This window comes from Macrotis lagotis, chromosome 1, assembly GCF_037893015.1.
Source record: "Macrotis lagotis isolate mMagLag1 chromosome 1, bilby.v1.9.chrom.fasta, whole genome shotgun sequence".
Lineage (NCBI taxonomy): Eukaryota > Metazoa > Chordata > Mammalia > Peramelemorphia > Peramelidae > Macrotis > Macrotis lagotis.
In genome coordinates this window covers 398,867,891-398,892,290 of record NC_133658.1, presented here as the reverse complement: position 1 = coordinate 398,892,290, position 24,400 = coordinate 398,867,891, and the positions used below count along the sequence as shown (strand labels likewise).

The 24,400-nt window shown below is 40.8% G+C and overlaps 1 protein-coding gene across 1 annotated transcript; it reads right to left on the bottom strand.

The window, feature by feature from the left end:
- Positions 1–4,583: 4,583 nt before the first annotated feature.
- Positions 4,584–24,017, bottom strand: ATOX1 (antioxidant 1 copper chaperone). Its single transcript, XM_074212572.1, has 4 exons — positions 23,956–24,017; positions 14,009–14,084; positions 6,710–6,882; positions 4,584–4,839 (listed from the first exon to the last, which is right to left on the bottom strand). Exons 1-3 carry the CDS (start codon positions 23,959–23,961, stop codon positions 6,755–6,757), a joined length of 210 nt encoding a protein of 69 aa, XP_074068673.1. The 5' UTR covers positions 23,962–24,017; the 3' UTR covers positions 4,584–4,839; positions 6,710–6,754.
- Between the last annotated feature and the right edge of the window lie 383 nt (positions 24,018–24,400).

Sequence of the window (24,400 nt, the reverse complement as noted above, 5' to 3'; positions counted from 1 at the left end):
CTGAGGCTCTTTTTTTCCTATGACATGAGAGAGGGGGAGTAGTAGCTAGAGCTGGTTGGAGTTGGATGAATAAATAACAAAAGATAAAATAGATAATTGAGATGACATGAAACTGAAAGCTTATGCATAAACAAAACTAATGCATCTAGGATAAGAATGAATGTGGCCAAATATGGGGAAAAATAGTTGGTATCAAATTTATTAAGATAATAGTGAACTGGGCACTCCCCTAATGTTCTAACTCATATTATGGAGGTTGTGCCCTCTTCTTGAGAAGAGAAAATAAAACTCCTTTTTGTTTTCCCACCAAAGAAAAAAGATAATAGTGAACTGAAATACATAGTTCACTAAAAGACAGTGTAGTTTCTTGAAACTGCATTAAAACTTTTTAAGCCACCATATAAAAAACCAAAAGCCATTTCCCAATGGATATATGGTCAAAGGAGGGGAACAAATAGTTCTCAAAAGACTCACCAGCTATTAATAGTCATGTTTTTGGGGAAAAGCTTTGAAATATTAATAAAAAAATGTAAATCAAACATCTCCTGATTTCACTCTATATCCAATCAATTGGCAAAGATGAAGAAAGATGGGAATAGTCAGAGAGGTTGTAGGAATAAAAGTACACTAACGCATTTAATACAATCATTTTGAAAAGTATTTTGGAATTATGCAAAGTGACTTTCAATCTCTTTGACCTAGAGATTTTTCTTTCTGGGAAAATACTCCAAGGAGGTCACAGATAAAAAGAAAATCTCTACAAACACCAAAATATTTATAATAGCACTTTTTTGTGATTGTAAGAACTAGAAATAAAGCAGATGTCCAATGAATGGGCATAGTTAAACCAATTATGATGCATGAATTAATGTAATATTTCTAGGTTGTAAGAAATGATGAATATGATAAATAAAATGAAGCATGAAAAAATTTAATTGATGCAAAATGAAATAAACAGAGCTAAGAAAACATATACAATGACTATCACATTACAAATGGGAAGAATAATAAAAAACAATTGAAAGTAATTGTTGGATGGCCTGTCCAGGACCATAGGGCCGGGTGGATGCTAGGCCTAAGGGCTGGTATGGGGGCTCGGGCCTCTTGGCCCCAGGACCAGGGATCAGTCTGCTGCGCTACTCAGCTACCCTACAGCAGAGACAGAGTGAAAGGAGAGAGAAAATATAGTATGTGGTAGTGGAGAAGTGAGAATGGAGGGAGTTAAGATCAGCAATGGCAACAGTGGAAAAATATGGAAGTAACTTTTGTGATGGACTTATCATAAAGAATGTGATCCACCTGCCACAGAGCTAGTGGTGTTGGAACACAGACTGAAGCACATTTATTATTATTATTTTGGGGGGGGTGCAGGGCAAATGGGGCTGGGTAGACTTCCTGGGGCCTCACAGCTGGGTGATTGTTGGGTATCTGAGGCTGGATTTGGACCCAGGTGCTCCTGGTTCAAGGGCCAGTGCTCTGCCACCCAGTCACCCCTACTATTATTACTATTTTATTTTGGGTCTTTTTTTGGGGGGGAGTTGTAGGGCAATGAAGTTGGGGTGGCTTGCACAGCTGGGTGATTGTTGAATGTCTGGGGCTGGATTTAGGTTCGGGTGCTCCTGACTCCAGAGCTGGTGCTCCGTCCACTGTGCCACCTAGCCATACCTACTATTATTATTATTTTTTAATTTTAATTTTTTTCTCTTCTTTACTTTATCGCTCATGCGGGTCTATATTTTGGGGGGAGGAGGTATTATCTTTACTCTTGAACAAGAATATTTTAGTAATGTATAAAAAACATTATTTGTACAAAATAAGAATAAATAAATTTTTAAAAAATAAAGTAATTATTATAAAATTACAAAGAACAAGCATGGCCCCCAAGTCAGAGGTGAGTTTTGCAGCAGGGAGAATATCATGGTGTGGAACACCATATATGATTTCAGATTTTTTCCAATATATTGATCACTTTACTGATTTCCTTCTCATGTCTTTTTTTAAAAATAATACTTTATTATATAGGACAGCTTTATTATGGGAATAAAGGAAAAGATGTAGGGGGAAATTTAGGCAAGATCAATAAAAACTGATTTAAAAGATTAGATAAATACATTCTTAAGTTATGTAACCTGGTGAGATGTTTGATGTAGGTTGACTCCTTTGCATAGGGAAGCTACAAAAGGAACCACACAGTTCTTCTAGTTAAATGTCATTAAACATTTATCAAGAGATGGGACTAAAACAGTCATGTCTAACTAAACCAACTAACTAATTAACTGCTTTACTTTTCTAGGCCATAATTTTCCCACCTAAGCTGCTCATAATAGACAGAACCTTGGAAGAAAAAGACATTGGTTCTACGGTCAGAGGATATAAGTTCAAATCCCATCTCTGACATTATCTGTGTGATCTTCAACAAGACACAACTTCCCTGGGCTTAAGTGTCTTCAACTATAAAATGAAGGATTAAGCGAGATGGTCTATGAGCTCCCTTCCAACTCCTGATGCTCTAAAAATGAGGGGGTTGAAAAAGATATGAGGGTGGGTTTAGGGTGAAAGGACCTATAAAGAAGAAACGGATTCAATGAAATCTCTAGAAGCCATTCCAGCTCTAAAGGAACACAACTGCTTGATCTATTTTCTCTCTCTAGCTTAGAGGTTAGAAAACCAAGCTTATGTTGGTTACAGAAATGACCATGACCCACCCAGGACCTAGGTGATGGGAAACCAGACCCTTCATCAAGGGACAGATGGAGCAGAGGGGCTGAGGGTAATGGATCAAGCAAAGGATCTCGAATGACCACCAGCTGGGAAAGCCAAGGCCACTGTCTTCTCTATCCCAAGATACCTCCTAAATGAACCAGGTACCCTAGTCAGCCAAATGGAAAAATACCACCAGCTATGCAGATAAGTCTCTGAAACAACTGTTCTTCAAGGACCTCTGGAAACTTCTTTGGGGTTAAGCTGAAGGATCCTGCCCCCTGGTGACCAAGAGAAGGACTATTAGGTGGAAAAAAGATCTGGCTTATTCTACTTGATCCCAGAAGGGTACTGACTAAAAGGTGAAGTTAAAAAGAGACATATTTCAACTCCAAGGAAGGAGAATTTGCTACAATCTAAACTGTTCAACAATGGAATGAGTCACCATGAATGGAAATGTTCGAGCAGAGGATGGATTATCACTTGGAGATGTTATAGGAAGGATTTTTCCTTAGATTTGGAGGTTACAATAAATGCTCTCTGGTTTCCCCTTCCAAAACTCTGGATTCTTTGAAGAACATAAGGGCTGAAGACTTAAGGTACTTAAAAATAATGCAGAAGCCAGGGAAAAACTGTAACAGTTCTTCAAGGCTGTTTAAAACCCTGACTATCCTGGCCCACAATTTCACTACTCTGTACTCCAATATTTATAACCTATAATACTCAGTAGTGTTTATTTATAGTATTTATTTACTTTGAATTTTTATCTTATTGACTTGACTGTATGCCTACTTTTGCTTCAAATATGACTTACATAAACTCAAATGTGGTTTTTTTAATCAGTAAATATCTATATTATTCTCCTTTCCAAAAAGTCTGGGATAATAGTATTTCAGTTTTTGTAAGCTCCTGGAAGACAGAGATTATCACCATCTCATTCTGTCTCCTCCTTATCCCCAATCCCTGGTACCGAGTATAGGACTCCATATAGGTGGTACTTAATCTCAGCTGATCTACTTGCTTCCAAAGGGATGGCTCTATAATGGACCTCCATGCATGGAGAGAAACCTCCCCTCCCTGGCTGTCTTTTATCTTAAGAGGGATATATTCCCCTCATACTGGGGAGATCTCATCAATATGAGAAGGCTCCTAAAAGTCCAGTAGGAGACTCACTGAAATGGAGTTTGTGAAAAGGTCTAGTCAAGTTTCCTAAATTTGGCTCATTGGGCATGAGGGACAGTTCAGAATGCTCTGGAGCCTACTTCGCCAGGACAATGTCAGGGAGCCACTAGCTCCTTTTTGCATGACTTTGAACAGCTGTCAAACTACAAGAACTCAGCTCTCCAGCCTGCATGTTATGTTATTCTTTGTGGGTTCTGGTTTTAGAAACAATTCTACAATTGGGTTATACAATCCAACCCAAGGCACCATCAAGGGCAGCTAGGTGGTGCAGTGGATAGAGCATCATCCCTGGAATAGGGAGGATCTGTGTGCAAATTTGGTCTCAGATAGGTATTAGCCCTGAGACCCTGAGCCAGTCATATAATCCCCAACTGCTTCCAAAGGAAAAAAGAATGATTTGACTTTTATTGACTGCTGGTTGCAATGAAGTCCTTCAAACAAGGGCAAAAATCACTTCTCCACATTTCCCCCAAAACTCCTTTCTGAAAGACTGCTCCTTGCTAACTCCTTGCTCTCACTGGGAAGGAAAGGGCTGCCTTAATGCAGAGGCCACATGAGGGGAATCTGGTATCCTGGGATAGAAGAGACCTTGACCATGAATTCTCTCTTCCCTCTCTACTTTCTGCTTCCTCCCCCCACATCTCCCCACTGCTGGCTGAATGACTGGACAGAATTGCATGGCAGAGGGCCTGAAATCCCATCATTTCTGTTGCTGGGGCAGTCTGTGGGGAATCAAAGATGCAAAGAACTCTTTTCCAGAAAAAAAAAACAGCTCCATTTTATTAGAGGGTGGCAAAGAAAGAGGGATAGTGAGCCGAAGGGCTTCCCTGGAACTCTGTGGGCTCCCAGTCACTGATGCGCTCTTTCCTCTCTTTCCTTTCCACTCCCAGGTCTCCCCTCCTTCCCACATCTGGCCAGAATGGGAATGGATCCTGGGGAGCCTGCCATTTCGGGCTCCTGCAAGGAGGAAGGAGAGGGAAAGTTAGGCAGGACAGGGGCTCCCTCTGCTGTAGGCAAGGCGACATAGCCGGATGCTCTCCCCCTCCCCCCTCCCTCATCTTCTTATACAGATATTTACTCATTAGTTCAACCAATAAATACTTACTGAGGCTTCTCAGTAAGAATTCTCTTGGGCATTGGGGAGATAAGAAGGGTAGGGTACAAACCAGACCTCCAAGGGGATAATGTGGGAGAATCTTGGACCAGGGAACAAAACACTGGGTCTACAAATTCTACAAATACTTTCTCCCCCTCCCTCCCTCATACATATATATATATATATATATATATATATATATATATATATATATATATATATATATATATATGATATGTATATATATATGTATATATGTGTATATGTATATGTATATATATATGTATATATATATATAAAATAGGTAGATAGATATACCTACTATATGAAAAATACTATTCAATACTGTAGACAGTTAAGCTTAGTTCTATAACTAAGCAGAAATCTAATCCAAACCCTTCACCTTATCCTTTTTATAAGCTTATGAGGTTAGCTACATGGCCCAATGGATAAAACACAGGACTTGGAATCAAAAAGATCTGAGTTCAGATCTCATCTCAGACACCAGATGGGTGAAATCACTTTAATCTTTCTCTGTGCCTCAATTTCCTTCCCTGTAAAATGGAGATAATAGCTACTGCCTCCAAGGCTTGTTAAACGATCAAACTACAAGAACCCAGCTCCCTGTCCCACATACTATGTTATTCTCTGTGGTTTCTGGTTTTAGAAGATACTTTGCAAAACACTTTGGAAATTTTAAAGTGCTATGTAAATGTTAATCATGATGGAATTCTCCATAAACCAAAAGTACTCATTCCACTATCTTCACAGAAGCTAACATTAAACTAAGCAGAAAACAATCTCCAGGATGAGCTTTTGTCTTTTTCAAGATGGATGTCTCCTAGGGCTAGTATAGAAATGTGCTGCATGATTTCATATGTATAATCTATATCAAATTGCAAGGCAGGGGAGAAGGAGAGAGAAAACATGCAGCTCAAAATAAAAAAAATTTCAAATTTTTATATGTAATTGAGAAAAAAAATAAATTGTTAAGTGTGTTAAGAATGTTAAGTGTGTCCTAATCCATGCTTCTGTCACTTCACAACTCTCTTAAGAATTCTCTAAAACAAGGGGCCCAAAGAGGTGGTGGAGACAAGACTCACAAGGTTACTATTCTCACCATGGAGCATCAGGAAGCTCTCTCAGCAAACTGGAGCTCACTTCTCAACCTTTCCCCCATACCCATCTTATTCTTATCCAAGGACATTCCCCACTGTTTTAGGGCACTCCTAAAGAAGGGATCAAGACAAAGGAGCAGGGATTGGGGCACATCCAACACTCAACTTGAAAAAGAAGAGAAAAGTTCTGTCTGGAGATTGTATTTTCTGCTTAGTTAAGTGCCAGTATCTGTGAAGATAGTGGGATAAATGCCTACAGCTTACTCAAGGAGAGAGCATTATGTCCACACTCCTGTCACCAACTTCCTGACGTAGAGCTAAGCCACTTGAATTTCCTCAGTCTCAGTTTTCATCATCTATAAAATGGTGATAATAACACATATACCACTAACCTCACTGGACTGTTATGAGTAAAGAATTTTTTAAATTGTAAAGCACAGACTATTGTAACTAGTACTCTAAGCTGAACTAAGGTGGTGAAAGGTTAGAAATAACTCATTTACTAGTTCTAAAATTGTATACTTTTGACAAGGCTTGGGGCAAGTCCTCCTTCTGACTAGGGGGTAGGGAGGATGTGGAAGAGTAGTTCCCAAAGCCCCAGGGCCTGACTGACCTGCCCCTTTGGTTCATCATGCTGGCCAGAGTGTGGAGCTTCCTGCTACTTGGTAGCACCGAGGTAGGTGGTGGTCTTTCCCGTTTTCTTCAATGTCTCCAACAGCGTTTCCACACTATGCTCTGAATCGATGCACACTTTCTTGTTGGGCAGATCGATGTCAAACTGGACCCCTGCCAAGGGGTGGGAGGGAACAATGATAATCAGAGCTCCTATTTCTATAGTACTGCCCAGTTTACAAAGTATACTCTCCTTATAACCTTCCCTATGAGGGATGGATAATTTTATAGGTAAGGGAACCGAGGCTCAGTGAGGGAAATGACTTCCCCAAGGACATACATACTATACACAAGCACAGTACAGGAGACAGGAAACCTCTGATAATTTACAGGCTTATTTGTAGGTAAGTTATTTCCCTTCTTTAGGACCTGCTTTCTTTATAAAATGAGGGGATTGGAATTGATAAGCCCTATTGTGTATTGCAGGCTTAATAGTCCATCATAACTCTCTGAGAGAAGGAGCCAGGACTCATATTCAATGATTCCCAATCTGTCTCCCAATCCAATGCTCTCCTATGCCATTTTTCTTGTGGGGAAAATCTTTCTCAGGCACTTTTTAAGTCAACATTCTGTTCTCTCCTCAAGGTTGATATCCTGTAATTCCCTCTTCTGTTTGTTGTTTTCCCCACCAACCTTCACTGGACTAGTATTGTGCTCCCACATCATCCTTACAGACTGAAGGATGCCAACAATGTCTATTGGCATCTAGCTGGCACAGAGGTTGGAATATTAGAGTTGCAGGGATGAAGACCTAAGTTTCAATTTTGTCTCAGACACTTAGTGTCTATGTGATATGGGTAAGTCACTTAAATGTTCTCCACTTCGGTTTCCTTATCTTTTTTTTTTTGTTGTTTTTTTTTAGGTTTTTGCAAGGCAATGGGGTTAAGTGGCTTGCCCAAGGCCACACAGCTAGTGTGTCTGAGATTGGATTTGAACTCAGGTACTCCTGACTCCAGGGCCGGTGCTCTCTCTATTGTGCCACCAAGCTGCCCCCCCCCGCCCCCGCCCCCCCCCCCCCCGTTTCCTTATCTATAAAATAACCCCAATCTCAAAGGGTTGCTGTGAGAATCAAATGAGATTAACATATGTAAAGTGTTTTACAGACTTTGGAGTACTATATAAAACTTAGTTGTTATTATTTCTCTATTCCTCTCACCTGGTGGATGGGATCTGCTGACTCATCCTTGCTTTGACTATTTGCTAGTCATGGGTTGCTGATTCAAGTATGGAATTCAATATGAACTAAGAATCTGAGTGAAAGGCACTGTAGGAAGCATTGAGGCAAAAACAAAATTGGTCTTTCCTTCAAAAAGTCTGCATTTTCCCAGATAGAGGGAAAGAGAATATAAGAGAATATAATATAATATAATCACATATATAAAACAAATTCAAAGTAATTCAAAATAATTTCAAGAGGGAGAGACAGCAGTTCAGAGATCAAGGAGAACTGCTATGGATAATACCATCCACATCCAGAGAAAAAGATCACAGAGTCCGAATGCATACTATGTTCACTTTTTAAAACTTCTTTTCTATTTTTCCTTCCTTTCTCATGGTTTTTTCCTTTCCCCTTAGTTCTAATTCCTCCGTCACAACATGACTAATATGGAAATATGCTATACAGGATCATACATACACAACTTTTTACCAGACTGTTCAATGCCATGAGTGGGGGAGGGAAGGAAGATGGTAAAAAAATATGGAACTCATAAATTTGCAAATGGATGAATGTTGAAAAACTACTATTGCATATAACTGGAAGAATAAAATAAAAGTTCAATAAAAAAAAGAGAGGGAGACAGAGTAAGCTTAAAAACAAGTACCTTAGCTGTGCTTTGACTAAAGAAAGGGATTCTACTAGGCAAAGATATGAGGGACCACCTTATGTGGTCATAAACAGGGAATAGTTAGAAGCTCTGTATTAAATAAGACTAGAAAAGCAGATGGGACTCATTATTGAGAGTTTTAAAAGCTAGGTTGAATATTTTGCATTTTATCTTTGAGGCAAAAGGGATCCAATGAAGATTTTTTTTTCACTGAAGATTTTTTTAAGAGGTCATTTCATCATATCTGTGTTTCAGGATATCAAGCATGGACTGTAGAGAGGAGCAGAGGCTTTATTTTAAGTCTGCCTAAGAGGGACCTGAACTGGGGTCAAGGCTGCAAGAATGGAGAGAAAAGATAATATGGAAACGGACCTGATGAAACTGAGAGAGTATGGGGTGGGGATGGGGGGGAGAAGGGGAGGAGGGAGAGGAAGACTAGGGAATGATTCTGAGGCCAGAAACCTGAGTGACTAGAAGGATGGTGAGAAAAAAATTCAAGAGACTTCTCTTCATTCATGAGAAACTGAGGGAGTTTGGAGACAGGATAGAAGGAAAGAGAATGGGTTCCACTTTGGATATACTGAGTTTGAAATGCTGAGGGAGTATTCTGGAAATGTCAAGCCATTGGTAATTAGGAACTATTTTTCAGAAGAGACTGAAGTAGATATCTGGGAGTCATCTGTGTATATGTCTATATCTATATATATGTAAATATAATTGAACTAAGAATTAGCAAATCTAAGGGTGAGAGCATAAAAAGATAAGAGAAGAGTGCCTTGGACAAATTCTTGTGGGATACCTATACTTGGTGAGCACAAGGAAGCAGACTCAGGAAAGGAATCGTCACACAAGTAGGATGAGGACCAAGAAGCTAAGGGAGGAGAATAATCAAGGAAAATCAAGGAAGAGGGAGAAGATGACCAACAAATATCAGAGGCTCTAATAAAAAGGCCAAGTAGAACAGGGACTCTGAAAAAGTCACTGAATTTATCATTTAATTTGTTTTTTCTTCTCTCTTTTAAAATCTCAGTTAAAAGGGATAGCTTTTTAGGTAGGTGTTGGAAGGATATATTTGGAAATGAATGTGTTATAACAATGAAAAGCATAAAGAATGTCTAAAAAATGAAAATCACAGAAAAAAGAAGTATCTTTGGCAACACCTTGAAGAGAGCAATTTGTTTGGGGTTTTTTTTGCAAGGCAATGGAGTTAAGTGACTTGCCCAAGGTCACACAGCTAGGTAATTGTTAAGTGCCTGAGGCTGCATTTGAACTCAGGTCCTCCTGACTCCAGGACTGGTGCTCTATCCACTTTGACCCTAGCTGCTGCTCCCCAAAGAGAGTAATTCCAATTAAAAACTGGGAATAAATTCTAAAATAAGAGTCTGAGAGGAGACTGTGTTAATTTTGCTTGGCTGGACTTTAGGCAGCTTAGGTCTTATAGTATAACGACTGCTGGGTCCAGATAGTAGAAGATCTGAATTCAAATCCTGCCATAGACATTTAACTAGTTGTATGATCCTAGATAAATCACTTAACTTCTCTCTGCTGTAATTTCCTCATCTGTAAAATAGGGTTAAGAACATTCATTTCACATGATTGTTGCGAAAATCAAATGAGATAACAGATGTAAAGTACTTTGTATCCCTTAAAGTACTATATGAATGGTAGTTATTATTACTATTTTTCTTTGTTTCAAAAAAGAACTCTATGGAGGGGAGAAGGTGGTTGGGAAGTGACAATATTTTTTAAAGAATATCAATAAAACAATTTCTTAATTCTTATAAAGTGAAAGAGGAAATGGAGGTAACAAGTATAAATAACTCTTTCAAAAAGTTTTAGGAAAATGGATATTGAACAAGAACTCTTTCTAGGATGGGGAAGAAGAAGCTAGCAGTTAAAGAGAATTTGAACATTAGAAAAAAAAGAAAACCTATCAGATAAGGGAGATCAAAAAAGAATGAGATCAAAATTATAAGAAGATAGGTTTGTCTTGGCAAGAAGAATGGCCACTTACTCTTCAAAAACTAAAGTAAAGGAGAGAATGGGGTTTGATTGAGAAGGACCTTGATGTGAAAATAAAATAAAAAAAGGATAGAATAGCCTCTCTTTTCTCAGTAAAGTAGGAGTTAAATACCTGTATTGAGAAGGAAGATGATATAGAAGCTTTGAATAGAGAGAAATATTAGAGTAACCATTGTAGAATGTGTAACTGGACAAGTCCATTTATGAAGAATAAAAGAACTGTGGGGCATAAGTGAAGGCGTAATTGTGATAAAATGCATTTATAGTGAAAAGAGTATGTATGACTTTCCATTGGAATTTTCAAAAGGATACAAACAGCACAAAATAAAAAACCAAGCAACTGGATGGTGAGGATCACCTAGGCTGGGGTTCTGACAAAGCCTAAAAGGCAAAAGGACAACAGGACAAATACCAACGTTGGTTCAAGCCTATGAAAAGATAGATGAAGTACAGGTTTAGGAGCAGTGGGACAGAGGGAAGGACTGAAAGACATGAGGTTATAATTAAAAGAGTTTTGAAATTCTGAATTAAGAAGTTGAGTAGTTATGTCAGAGCAATATTTCTGTATGGCCAGGGTAGGAGGCCAGGGGACATCACTACATACAGAAAAGACCACAATATAAGCCTGGGGACCAAGTACAGGATCCTGTTATCCAGGTATGAAAAAGACTTGAGAATGACCAGGAGACCGGTAACTGACTACTAAAGGGTTCTAATATCTCAGCAGCAGAGGAAAAATAAGATGGCAATTAGATTCTTATGGGCAACATTGAACTTACCCACCCTGGAGACTATCTCAAGATGGAGGGTTAGTGCAGCCATGCCAAAGGTGCTCTGATTATGATGCAGGTACCCAGTTCTCAAACTGAATTCCTGAAAGCAAATAACCTACATTCTATCCCTCTCCACTAGGAGCAACCCTGTACTTTTTTTTTTTGTTTGTTTGTTTTTTTTGCAAGGCAAATGGGGTTAAGTGGCTTGCCCAAGGCCACACAGCTAGGTAATTATTAAGTGTCTGAGACCGGATTTGAACCCAGGTACTCCTGGCTCCACTACACCACCTAGCTGCCCCACCCTGTACTTTTGAGGCTCTGAGGATTAGGATTTACTCTAGTTTAGCCTCCCCATTGTGTAGGTACCTGGATGCTGAAAGTTCCTTTCAAAGGAAGCTCTCTTTTTTAGCCAAGAGTTCCTTTCAGAGGAAGCTCTCAACTTCCTTTAAGTCAAAATCAGAGACCAGAAAGAAAATACTATTGTTATTCACATATTTCAGTTGGATCCAATTCTTCATGGCCCCATTTGGGGTTTTTTCTTGGCACATGTAGTAGTTTGCCATTTCCTTTTCCAACTCATTTTACAATAGAGGAAACTGAGGCAAACATGGATAAGTGACTTGCCCAGGGTCACACAGCTAATAAGTGTGAACTCAGGAAGATGAGTCTTCCTAATTACAGGTCCATCACTCTATCCACTACACCAGCTGGTTGCCCTCTTACAGTATAGAAAACAGGATATAACTGAGAAACTGCTAAGGCAACAACTGTTAACAAAGCAAATAAATGAGGCATTTTCAAGTGACCTCAGAGAATGTTTAAATTAGTGGGGGTGAGATGAAGATCACAACTAGGAAGTACACAGTTCAGGGCCAGTCATAGACTCTTAGAACTGGAAGAAATCATTTGGTTTAACACTCTTACCTTGTAGAGGAAAAAACTGAGGCCTAGAGAGAAACAGATTTGTTTAAAGTTATGTTCAGAATGAGTTGGCAGGGTTAGCACTAGAGACTGACTGGCTCCTACTGTATGAGCAGACTGGGGGAGGCAGTACTCAAACATGTGGTTAGTTCCCTTTACCTATCAGGTTCAAGATCTGTATTTAGGATGGTTTTAGTTTGTAAAATGCCAGATCTGAGACTTCAATCCTTCTCAAAATTCCCTTTTTGAAAAAAAAAAGTGAAGGAAAGAAGCTCTCAGAGGCTCAGATTTCCAAGCAAAAACACTTTGACTAAGAACAAAATCTAATGACCCCCTTTGGGCAATCTGTGAAACCTATGGATTTCTCCTCATAATATTGCTTTTAAAGGCACATAATAAAATATATAGAATCATAAAGGAAACCAATTATATTGAAATAGTCACACACACACACACACTCATGGACTCCAGAATGAGAACCTCTACTAGACAAGTAACAGCTTGGCTATCCAGATTCATACTGGAGGTGTGGTGGAGAAGTAATCCTGAGAGAAATTACATTTTACATACAGGTAAGGAAGAGAGGAGAGCAAAGGAGAGAAAGAGAGTCAGAGAGGGGAGATAATCGTTGAGAAAAAGGAAACATGGAGGAAAAGTAAATAAAATACTGAGAAACACAGGGAACCCTTGCTTGGGGGGCTCTTTAGCAAGAGGAAGTAAAAGCACTTGGTTATGCCTATTCTTTTGCTCATACATGAGGCAGCTGGCTGGAGTGAGGGGTTAGCTAGTGCCTCCAAGATGGAACCCACAGGCTTGGCCTTCTGATAAGCCCGAAGCGTGAACCTGATCAGGCCTCTCTCATGTTCCCTTCTGGTTTCCCGAAGGGTCACTTGGGGCTGTACCTCACAAGAGGTGGCTTATTTGCAAACACTGATCCAATCACATACCAACCTTGATTTCTCAAGAACTTTTCAAATACATGTTTTACTCCGCTCCTAAAAGCTGCTGTTATGGTTAGAATTCAAGAAGCTGGAATTCAGTTTTAACAAAGAGAAGGTCACACACTGACCTTCCTTCCCTCTACAATCACAGGCAGGCCAGGAGGTCTCTTCAGGTCCCCAATGCTGGTTGAGCCCCCCCAAGCCCTCCTAGCTGGTTTCAATATCAAAGACTCTAAGAAAAAGGAGAGCACTATTTTTATGTTTGCATCTCCAATGCCCAGAACACTACTTGCATACAATACATACTTGATAAATGCTTGTTGAATTGTCCATCTCTTCTACTGGAGATACAACTCAAAGATTAATACTGTCATCTTTGTATATAATAGGGGCAGCCTGGCTAAATGAAGCCTTAGAAGTTCTGGGTTCTGATCCTTTCTCAGCTACTGTCTCGCTATGGAATAACTGTGATAAAATGCATTTACAGTGAAATCCCATTTCACTTGCCCATGGCAAATCACTTTTCTCTAGACCTCAATTTCCTAATATGTAAAACAAGGGGTTGGATAAGCTGATATTGAAGGCCTATTCCATCTCATATATGGTCCATGGTTCCATCACAGTCCTGTGTATGGGTTAGCTCCTAGCTATGTGGAGGAACATGCGGAGGGCAGAACTCCTTGAAGGTGGCCTCCTCCCCCCCTTTATGCCCCAATCTACCCCTTGAACCCTGTCCAGCCTCCTCAAATCCACTTACCACCCAGCTTGTTGAGAACTCGGGTGACCGCATTCGAGCAGCCCTCACAGGTCATGTCCACAGAGAACTCATGTTTCTGAAATCAACAAAGAAGAAATGTTAACAGGGAAAAAGGTCCTTGGGGAAGATTCTACCCACCTGGCCAGGCAACAATGGGAGGCCCAGAAAACCTGAAAGTGAGGAATTTCACTTTGACGAGCATTTATTAAATACCAACCATGTGGCAGCACGCTGCCACATGGCAAAAACAGGCTCTGCCTTCTAGAGGTTCCTGACCCAAGGTGGAGTCATGAAGAAAACTATGTAAAAACAAGACTGAGATAGGATAATCTAGAAATAATCAATAAAGCATTAAAGGGGATAAGGAAAGACTTCTTAGAAAAGGTGAGATTTTAACTGGGAACTGACAGCAGCCAGGAAATGGAGAAGAGGAAGGAAAGTATTTCAAGCATGAGAAAGAAACAAAGGAAAATGTCCAGTCGGGAGATTCTGTAATAGTGTGCAAAAATAGCAAAGAGGAAGGAAAATTATATACCTAACTACAATAATGTAAACAAAAAACAGAGTAAAAATACTTTTATAATTATAATGACTAATCTTGGCATTAAAGAATGAGAAAATGCACTATGTATAAATTACCTAGCCACATATACATACACACACACATACATGACCAAGAGCCATTACCAAATATGTTAAGTGAACTATGGTGCATGATGTTTACATACTTGATCATGTGGAATTGCTGTGTTTGGTTTATGCAAGACAATGGGGTTAAGTGACTTGCCCAAGGTCACACAGCTAGGTAACTATTAAGAAGTATCTGAGGTATCATTTGAACTCAGGTCCTCTTCACTCCAGGGCTAGTGCTCTATCCACTGGACGATCTGCCCCTTATCAATTAGTTTTAACTGGCTTTTTTAAAGTTTTGGTTTTGTTTTGTTATACAGGTTGGTTTAGATGATCTCTGATGTCCCTTTCAGTTTTGTATCTAAAATTCTATGTTCTCAAGGGAAGGTGAGATTTTTGGGGATGGAAAAGGTAGATATTGAGTATATCTAGAACTGAGTGGGATGAAAGGGTAAAAAAAAGTCATCTTAACAATGCTTTAGAAGTTCTTAAAAATTTAGTAACCATAGGGGCGGCTAGGTGCCGCAGTGCATAGAACACCAGCCCTGGAGTCAGTAGTAACTGAGTTCAAATCCGGCCTCAGACACTTAATAATTACCTAGCCGTGTGGCCTTGGGCAAGCCACTTAGCCCTATTGCCTTGAAAAATCTAAAAAAAAAAAAAAAAAATTTAGTAACCATGAAAAAAGAACACTGAAGAAAACTATGAAACAAGAAGTAAAATCTTATATAAAACTCTAAGAATAGAGATTTCTAACCTGAGGCATATTTACCCCTTCTCCCCTCCCCTCCAATCAAGGGTACCAGAAGCTTTTTGAGGAGGTATGGAGACTACTTGGTAAAATTGTGAATTGTGGAGCTGTGGTGAAGAAGCATAGATGGGGTAGGAAAGAGTGGGAGTGTCATAATTCATTTGGAAAATTTGAAAGAGACAGTTGAAGGAAAAATTTCTATTGATGACGACCAAATAAATGATTTTTAATATGTAACCCTTTTTATGCTGAACTAGGAAAAACATCTGCAACAACCACTCATTGAAAGATAAATAAACTGAATTCCAGATACAGAGATTCTGATTTAATTTCCAAACAATGAAGTTACAAGATTTGGATTATGCTTTAAGAAGCAAATCTCGGGGCGGCTAGGTGGCATAGTGGATAAAGCACTGGCCTTGGAGTCAGGAGTACCTGGGTTCAAATCCGGTCTCAAGACACTTAATAATGACCTAGCTGTGTGGCCTTAGGCAAGCCACTTAACTCTATTTGCCTTGCAAAAACCTAAAAAAAAAAAAAAATCTCATCATTACCAAATGTGCTCACAGGGCCTGAAACCCATTTATGACAATTCATTTCCCATTCTCAATCAAATCCAATGCAAGAAACAAACTGTAGGCTGAAAATAATTTTAGTTTAAAAACTGGACAAAGAATAAAACTGTCGACAGGAAAGAGGAACAAGAGTCTTACTAATTAATTAGATACCCTTTTTATTTATTTATTTGTTTTTGTTTATTTATTGAGGCTTTATTTTATTTTTCCAGTTACATGTTATGAAAGTTTTTCAACATTCATCCCTTTACATATTTAATAAAGTTACACATTTTTCTACCACCCTCCCTTTCCACCTCCCTCCCCTCAGTGGAGAATATAAACTCTTTCTGATAAACATGTAAAAACTTTAAAAATTTTCTTTATGAAAAATTAATCTATTTTATTTCTTCTTCAATATTTATGGTAAACTGTAGAACCTATCTTTCACAATGAATAGGAAGTGTAGGGGATAAGTAGGTGGAAGGGCTACAAATATTTTATTAAGCATTTACCATGTGCTGCCATTGTGCTATGTGCTGAGAACAAATATACAAGCAGATGGTCCCTTCCCTCAAAGTCCCACCTAATGGGGAAGATAATACACAAATGAGACATGAAAAGGGGAAGAGAAGGCACTCATGGCATTACAGTGGTGAGATCAGAGTAGGGAAAAAACCTGAGAGGAATGAAAACCTGGCTTGTACCCAAAACAAAGGCCCTGGAAAAAGTCATCACAGGAGGAAAGGGGAACCAGCAGGGTGGAGGGATGTTCCAGAGTGAGAAGAAAGGTGTGAAAGCCAAGGATGGGGACTGAAAAGAACTGGGGAGCCTTGACCAAATGAATTATCCAAATAATAATCAGTTACCAATGCATTCATATAGATCTTTTCCCTCATCTTTATCTTAAAATATCATGATAACTTCTGCTACCCACCAATTATTGGACATTTAGGCTGTTTACTTTTTTCCTTTGGCTTTATGTCTAAGTCAACTATGATTATTTCTATACAGTAACTTTTTATTTTTTATGATTTGGGAAGATAAAATTCCAATTTCTTTTTGGAATTTGCAATGGAATCAAAGTATAAGAATTTTTAAAATTGTCCAAAATGCAAGAAAAACCACAGAGGCAGAACTTTGAGCCAATGACGCTTTTTATATTAAAGAGTCCATGGTCCCCTCTAATGAAGTAGACCCCAGATCTTCCTCAGAATCTGAGATGTCTCCTTCATCCAGGATTTTAGTTTTATAGTGCTTGATATCCCAGACAGTATAGATAAAAGAGGCCAAAAATACAGAATCTACACAAAATACAGAATTCCACCGGTTGACAAATGGGCTAGTAAGCAGAGCTCAACAGACCTAAAACAAACCTTCCAAGGTCAAGGATAGGCTGATGAGGTTATGCTGATGACCAAATATTTACATGGGCCAACAGGCCAGTAGAAGAGCAGGCCACAGTCCAACAACCAAAGTCAGTCATTAGCTATGTGCTCTTGCCAACATTCTTGCACATAAAATCATCAGTTTCACACAACTCTGCCTCACTCTCTCTTCCAGAGTCATCAAAGTCCAGTGGCAAGACAAAAGTCAAAATTACTGGCGATGACTCAGGATGCAGTGGATGACCTTGGCATCTTAGTTCAACTCCTTCATTGCCTTTGGAACAAACTGAACCCACTTATTCTACTAGGTGAAGAATTCACAAGGTTGGGTTAGAAGTCCATTGGTTGCCCTCAACCTGGTTTAGCCCATCTGCTAAAATAGTTTACTGAGGTGTGGCTGCCATGCATGCTACGTTTCTTGGAGCCACAGTGAGAGTTAAGTGACCAGTTGGATAATAAAAGTGTAAAGTAGCCCTGAAAAGGACTTGGGTACCCTCACATCAGAGGTACTAATATTCCCTGAGCACCCTACAACCACTACCCTGATCAGTCGCAACAACATGAAGGCAAGACCCTTTACCAGCAAAAAGGTTATTCCATCCAAGGTATAATCTAGCAGAAGACCTAAACTAACCTCTTTTCCCTACTGTCATATGTTGGGGGCCTATTCTAGCAACAAAATAGTTGCTTATTTTAATTCATTCAATCAACAATTTTATCTGGTATCTATTATGTATTCTGGGAATTTAAATAGAAACAAAGGCCTTTCTATTCTATAACAGTTTATAATAAGCATAATCTAGAGTATGAATAAGAGGTAAAAACATGTATGCAGACAAAAGATACAAAGACAGAAGTAAAAGAAACCCTACCCTTGAAAAGCTCACAATATAGCTGGTGTGTGTATCTGCATGTCTATGTCTGTGCATATGTGAAAGCTTCATATATAGTGGAAGCATTTGAAAGGAAACTAGGGATTCTAGGAGGAAGAGGTGAGGAAGGAATATTATTTTAGTCATGAGGGATAGCCCAGAGATGGAAGAGGGAGTGGAAAGGAATCACCTTTTAAATAGTGTCTAATCTATCTCAGGCAATGTGCAAAGCATCTTACAAAGATTATCTCATTTGGTCTTCACAACAGCCTGAGAAGGTAGGTACTGTTATTATTCTCATTTCAGAGATGAGGAAACTGATGCAGACAGAGGCAATGTGACTTTCCCAGGGTCACACAGTTAGTAAATTTGGGTCTAAGTCGGAAAGACTTTAAATAAATATCAAGCTGAGGAGTTTGACAAAACTCTTACATACAAATCATGCATATATTAAACTTGCAAAAATATAAAATCATTTCATCTTCTCTGAATCACCTTAATTCTTGCCTTTCACTCAGCTCAAAAGTGGAATTAGTCATTGAGTCTTGTTGATTTTATCTCTTTCATCTCTTCCCTTCAACTCACACCTAACACCTCAATTCAGATTCTCATCATGAATTACCTGGATTATTTTATTAGCCTTCTAATTGGTCTCTCTGTCAGCTGGGTGGCACAACACTAGGCTCAAGTTAAGAAGACTCAGCTTGGGTGATTGTTGGGTGTCTGAGGCCAGATTTGGAACCGGGTGTTCCTGACTCCGGGGTTGGTGCTCTGTCCACTGTGCCACCTGGCCAACCCTATCATCATCATCATCACTATATTTTGTTTTGGGGGGTTTTTTTTTGGTCTTTGCAGGGCAATGGGGTTGGGGTGGCTTGCCCAGGGTTGCACAGCTGGGTGATTGTTGGGTGTCTGAGGCTGGATTTGAGCTTGGGTGCTCCTGACTCCGGGGCCAATGCTCCATCCACTGTGCCACCTAGTTGCCCCTATTATTATTATTATTTTTTAATTTTAATTTTAATTTTTTCCTGTTTCCTTTACTCTATTGCTCATGACAGTCTATATTTTTGGGGGGAGGGAGTATTATGTTTACTCTTAAACAAGAATATTTTAGAAATGTAAAAAAATCATTTGTACAAAAATAAAATAAATGTAATTAAAATTAAAAAAAAAACTCAGCTTCCTGAGTTCAAATCAGACCTTACTAGCTCTGTGACCTGGGCAAATCACTTTACCCTTCTTTATCCATGAAATGAACTGGAAAAGGAAATGGTGAGCCACTCCAATATATTTGTGAAGAAAACCTGAAACAAGATTGAGCTCCCTGTTTCTAGTCTCTCCTCACTTTAAAAAATCTTCCACAGATTCACAAGTAATTTTTCCTAAAACATAAATTTGACCATGTCACTTCCCCCAAATAAATTGTAGTTTATTTCTAAGGTCAAATATCAACTTCATTGGTGAGCATTTTTCACAATCCAACTCTTTCCTGTCTCCAGTTTCTTTACACATCCCTCCCCAATGTCCATAGGACATTCTATTGTTCAATAGACCTTGATGTTCCTTACAGGTAACCCACCACCTCTTGTCTCTGTGTCTCTGACCTGGCTGCTGGACCCCAGGCCTGGAATGTTCTCCTTCAATGGATTTCTTCAAGATTCAGTTCAAAGTCCAATGTACTACAAGAGACCTTTCCAAATTTCTTCAGCTACCAAAACCTTTCTATCTAAGGTTATCTTGTGTCTGCTTTGTATATTATCTCCTTCAATAGAACGTAAGATTCTTGAGCATAGATTATATTTTTCCCCTTGTCACCAGCACCCAGCAGTGCTTGCCACTTAATAGGAGGTTAACAAATGCATCTTTATGATTTTAATAGGCAAAAAATATAATAATGCTTAAAAATATTGGCTGAATGAATTTAACTTTTTTTTGCAATCACAAAAGTATTTAGTTTATTGAGCTACTAAATCAACTCTTTCTTTTCTTAATATAAAAATGTTTTATTTTATTTTTCCAATTATATGCTTTGGTAGTTTTTCAACATTCATCCATTTGCAAATGTGTAAGTTATACTTTTTTCTACCACCCTCCCTTCCCTACCCCCACCCCTTCCCATGTTGGGAGATGTATATGAATGTAACTAACTTTGACCTCAATCTATATCAATGAAGTCCCTAAGACCCTTTCAGGGTCTTATTATGGATGGGGAAATATGGAAAATATTTAATTAAAAATAAAAATATAACAAAACACAGATAATATTAATACATATTTCTCTAAGTCAGTATGCTTACAGGAATTCTTCCATATGGTTTAGTGGCCCCTTTTCTCTTTGAGTTTGAAATCTGTGGTCTATATAATATTCTTAAGAATCAGTTTTTCCTCTCTTCAATTTTTTAGAAAATATTTAATGAATACTCACTACAGTTATTGTTCAGAACACCCCCCCCCCCAAAAAAAATTCTTCTCTCTTTAGAAAGGCTTTGGAGTGAGAGCTGTACATCAAATACAAGACACAATCATTTTTATTCGGTTTACATAGAAATTTAGAACTAGAAAGGCCTTCCTTCTATGCCACTTATAATAACAGAAAAATAACAAAAAACTCCAGAAAAAATGTTACTTATAACAGGAAAAAAATTAAAAAAGAAAACATTTGGAAGCCCCATTAAGTAAGCAGAAGAAAAATTATTTTCAAAAAAGTGCACTCACACCAAATCTACACTCCACAGGCTTAAGAATCTCAGTAAGACAGATCTTGGCTCAATATAAGAGAAAAAATGAACAACCAGACAAAGTCTGCCTGTGGATGAGGTAATTTACATAAGTACTGGGAAAGGTAAAACAGAACATAGAGATCCCTTTTCAGGGAAGCTATGGCTGGAAGTAGAATATTAGAGAATGTCTGAGGTTTTACGCTTTCTGGTTTGAAGAGATGAAGGCATGCAAACCTGCTTATGGCAAGGAAGAGGGACCTGTCTATCGTGCAGCAGGCATCACCCTGACCTCACAAGACAGTGATGAGGCAAAGGAGAGCTCATCATAGCTCACATCTCACCAGCGCCAAGATACGCCAGGCCCTGTGTGGAGCCCTGAACAAGCATTATCTTGTTATTAAAAAGACTAATAATCAAAGTTAGCCTTCATATAGTGCTTATTATGATGTGCTAAGTGCTTTACAATTATTATCTTATTAAGAATAATAAAAACCTAACATTCATATATCGCTTACTGTGTGCCAGGTACGGTAAAGTACTTGACTATTATTATCTCATTAATAATAATAGCTAACATTTATATGGCACTTACTACCTGCCAGGCACCTAGATAAGTGCTTTATAATTATTATCTCATTTGATCCCCACAACCATCCTGGGAAGAAGGTGTTGTTATCCTCATTTTATAGATTGGCAAACAGAGGTGAAGTGACTTGCCCAGGGTCACACAGTCAGTAAGAGTCTGAGGCCATTTTTTGAATTTAGATCTTCCTGGCTCCAGGTCTTGCTTTCTTCCCATTGTACCACCTAATCACTCACTTTGCAAACTTTAAGCTGTTTACATATACATATATACATACATATATATACATATATATATATACGTATATATATATATAATAAAAATTTGAAGCGTATCAGCTAGGACTATTGTGTTTTTGATCATGAATGGTTTCTTCTAAGTGGACTTGTACTTTTCTACTTTCCCCACTCCATTCCCTCTTTACTGGAATTGTATACATGCAAAAACTAAGTCATGGGACAGAAAGAGCAATGAACTAGGAATCAGGTGACTGTTTTAAGTCCTGGTTTTATCACTAATTCACTGAAAAAATCACTTCCCTTCTCTGGGTTTCTCCTCTGCAAAGTAAAGAAGTTGGGTGAGATGACCACTAAGTCTCTTTTCAGTATTGCCTTAATTTCTACTTTCTTTTTCCTGCCTTGTCTTATAGAATCCACCTTTCACAAGATGACAGCTGGCATTATTGTGCTTTAGATTTTACAAAATGCTTTTATCTAAATTAACTCATTTAGTAAATGATATATGGCAGTTCTTTTAAATATTTGAAAACCACAATCATGCCCACCTCTCAAAGTCCCTGTTTCTAGGTTAAACAACTTCAGCTTCTTGAAAGCATTTGTTACCCTACACTGTTTTGAGTTATTTCACCATCCTGGTCTCCCAGTTCTTGGTAATGCCTTTGCCTCTGCCTGTCTCTGTGTCTGTCTCTGCCTGCCTGCCTGTCTGTCTGTCTGTCTCTCTCTCTTGGAAGGCTTTCCAGAAGCTGACCCTATATACACCAAGACCAAGTGCCAACTGACCCTGAAGGACCCTGAAGAGGAAGGGAGCCAGTTCTAGGTTTTTTCACAGGGCCCATATCTGGCTGGGTGGGTCTCTGTGATGCTTGTCCCAGGGAGATCAGCACCACTGAAAACAGGAACATAACACCCTGTGCTTTCTTTGCTTCTGAGGGGTCTAATCTGGGTGAGGAGGTAATGACTCTCCTTTCACAAGGCTAAATGGACTCTCTGAGGATGGGGAGCAGATCAGTCCAGTTCTTTGCCTCTTTTGTTTGCAGTTTCTCCCTTAAGTCCTACTTAATGAGTCTGGTTCTAAGAAATAAACACCTAGTACAGACAAAGGTCTTCCTGGAGTTCTTCCAGGTTACCCAGTAACTCTCCAAAGACAGGTTGCTAGGATGCAGAAAGCTTGAGGAACACCACCTGGCACAGATCACGGCTGTGGGCAGAGCACTGTCTCAATCAGGCACATTCAGGAGGAACCACATGTAAAATAATAAGGATGAGAACTAACAGTTATATAATACTTTAATAAACATCTATCTAATTTCCTCTCCTGTGAGATAAATACCGCAAACATTATTCTGGATGGATTTCACAGAGGAAATTCTTTGTACCAATATAGGTCAGCGCCTGATCTGCAAATTATAGTCTTCTCTGATGGCTTGGGAAAGGCACCGGTTAAGTAATCATCCCGGGCACGGAGCTAGTGTAGGTGTTAGGGGCGTCTTCTGAACCCGGGTCTTCCTACCTGTGAGGCTGTGCCAGGCTGACCTCCTGGGCAGAGGAGCCTCCATTATTTTCAAGGTCACACACCTTCCTAAGTACAGAACACAAGACTGAAACTCGGGTCCTCGGGCTGCCCGTGCAGTCTCCGGGCCCGTGAGCCCCACAACTGCCTCCTTGGTCATTTCCCCTCAGTCCGGTGTCCCCGGGGCACCCCTCCGTGCGGGCGCGGCCCCTGGGGCGGGCGGGAGCCGGAGGGTCCTGCTCCTCCCGTCCTCACCAAGTAACGCAGATCAAAGCCCTTCGCGGGGCTCAGTTTCCCCGTTTAGCTATAAAGGAGGGACTCCCCGGGAACCCCTCCCCCACAGAAAATGTGTGAAATTATTGTCTCCGTGGCCTTGGTCTCAGAGTGAATTCTAGCGGGCCCTGGAGGATGGGGGCGTGGGAGGGCGCCGGGGAGGCGGCCCGGCCCGGCCCGGGAGCCCAGCGCCGGCCCCGCCCGCTCCCCTCCGCGCAGCGCGGAGCCCCGGGGGCCCGGGCACGGGCGCGGGCGCGGCGGCCCCGGAGGACCCCGGAGCCCTTGGCGGCCCGGGCAGGTGGGCGCGGGATGGCGGCCCGGCCGGGTGGGCGCGGGATGGCGGCCCGGCCGGGTGGGCGCGGGATGGCGGCCCGGCCGGGGCGCGCATCCACCACTAACAGGAGCGGCGCGGGGCCGCGAGACTCACCGGCATGTCGGCGGCGGGAGGCTGCGGCGGGAGGCTGCGGCGGCGGCGGGCGGCGGCGTGAGGCGGCGTGAGGCGGCGGCGCTCCTGCGGACTCCGAGGCGCTTCCGTGGGCGCGGCCACGAGGGCCCCAAGCCCGCCCCGGCCCGGCCTCCGGGGCTGCAGGGCGCGGGGAGGAGCCGCCGGGGGCGGGGCTCCGCGGGGCGGGGCTGCGGGAGCGGGCGGCTGGGGCGGGGCCGGCCGGGCACCGGCTCCCCGTCAGCCTGGGCGCCCTGGCTCGCGCCGCCCCCCGGCCTCGTGGGCAGCGCCCCGGCCTCGTGGGCAGCGCCCCGGCCTCGTGGGCAGCGCCCCGGCCTCGTGGGCAGCGCCCCGGCCTCGTGGGCAGCGCCCCGGCCTCGTGGGCAGCGCCCCGGCCTCGTGGGCAGCGCCCCGGCCTCGTGGGCAGCGC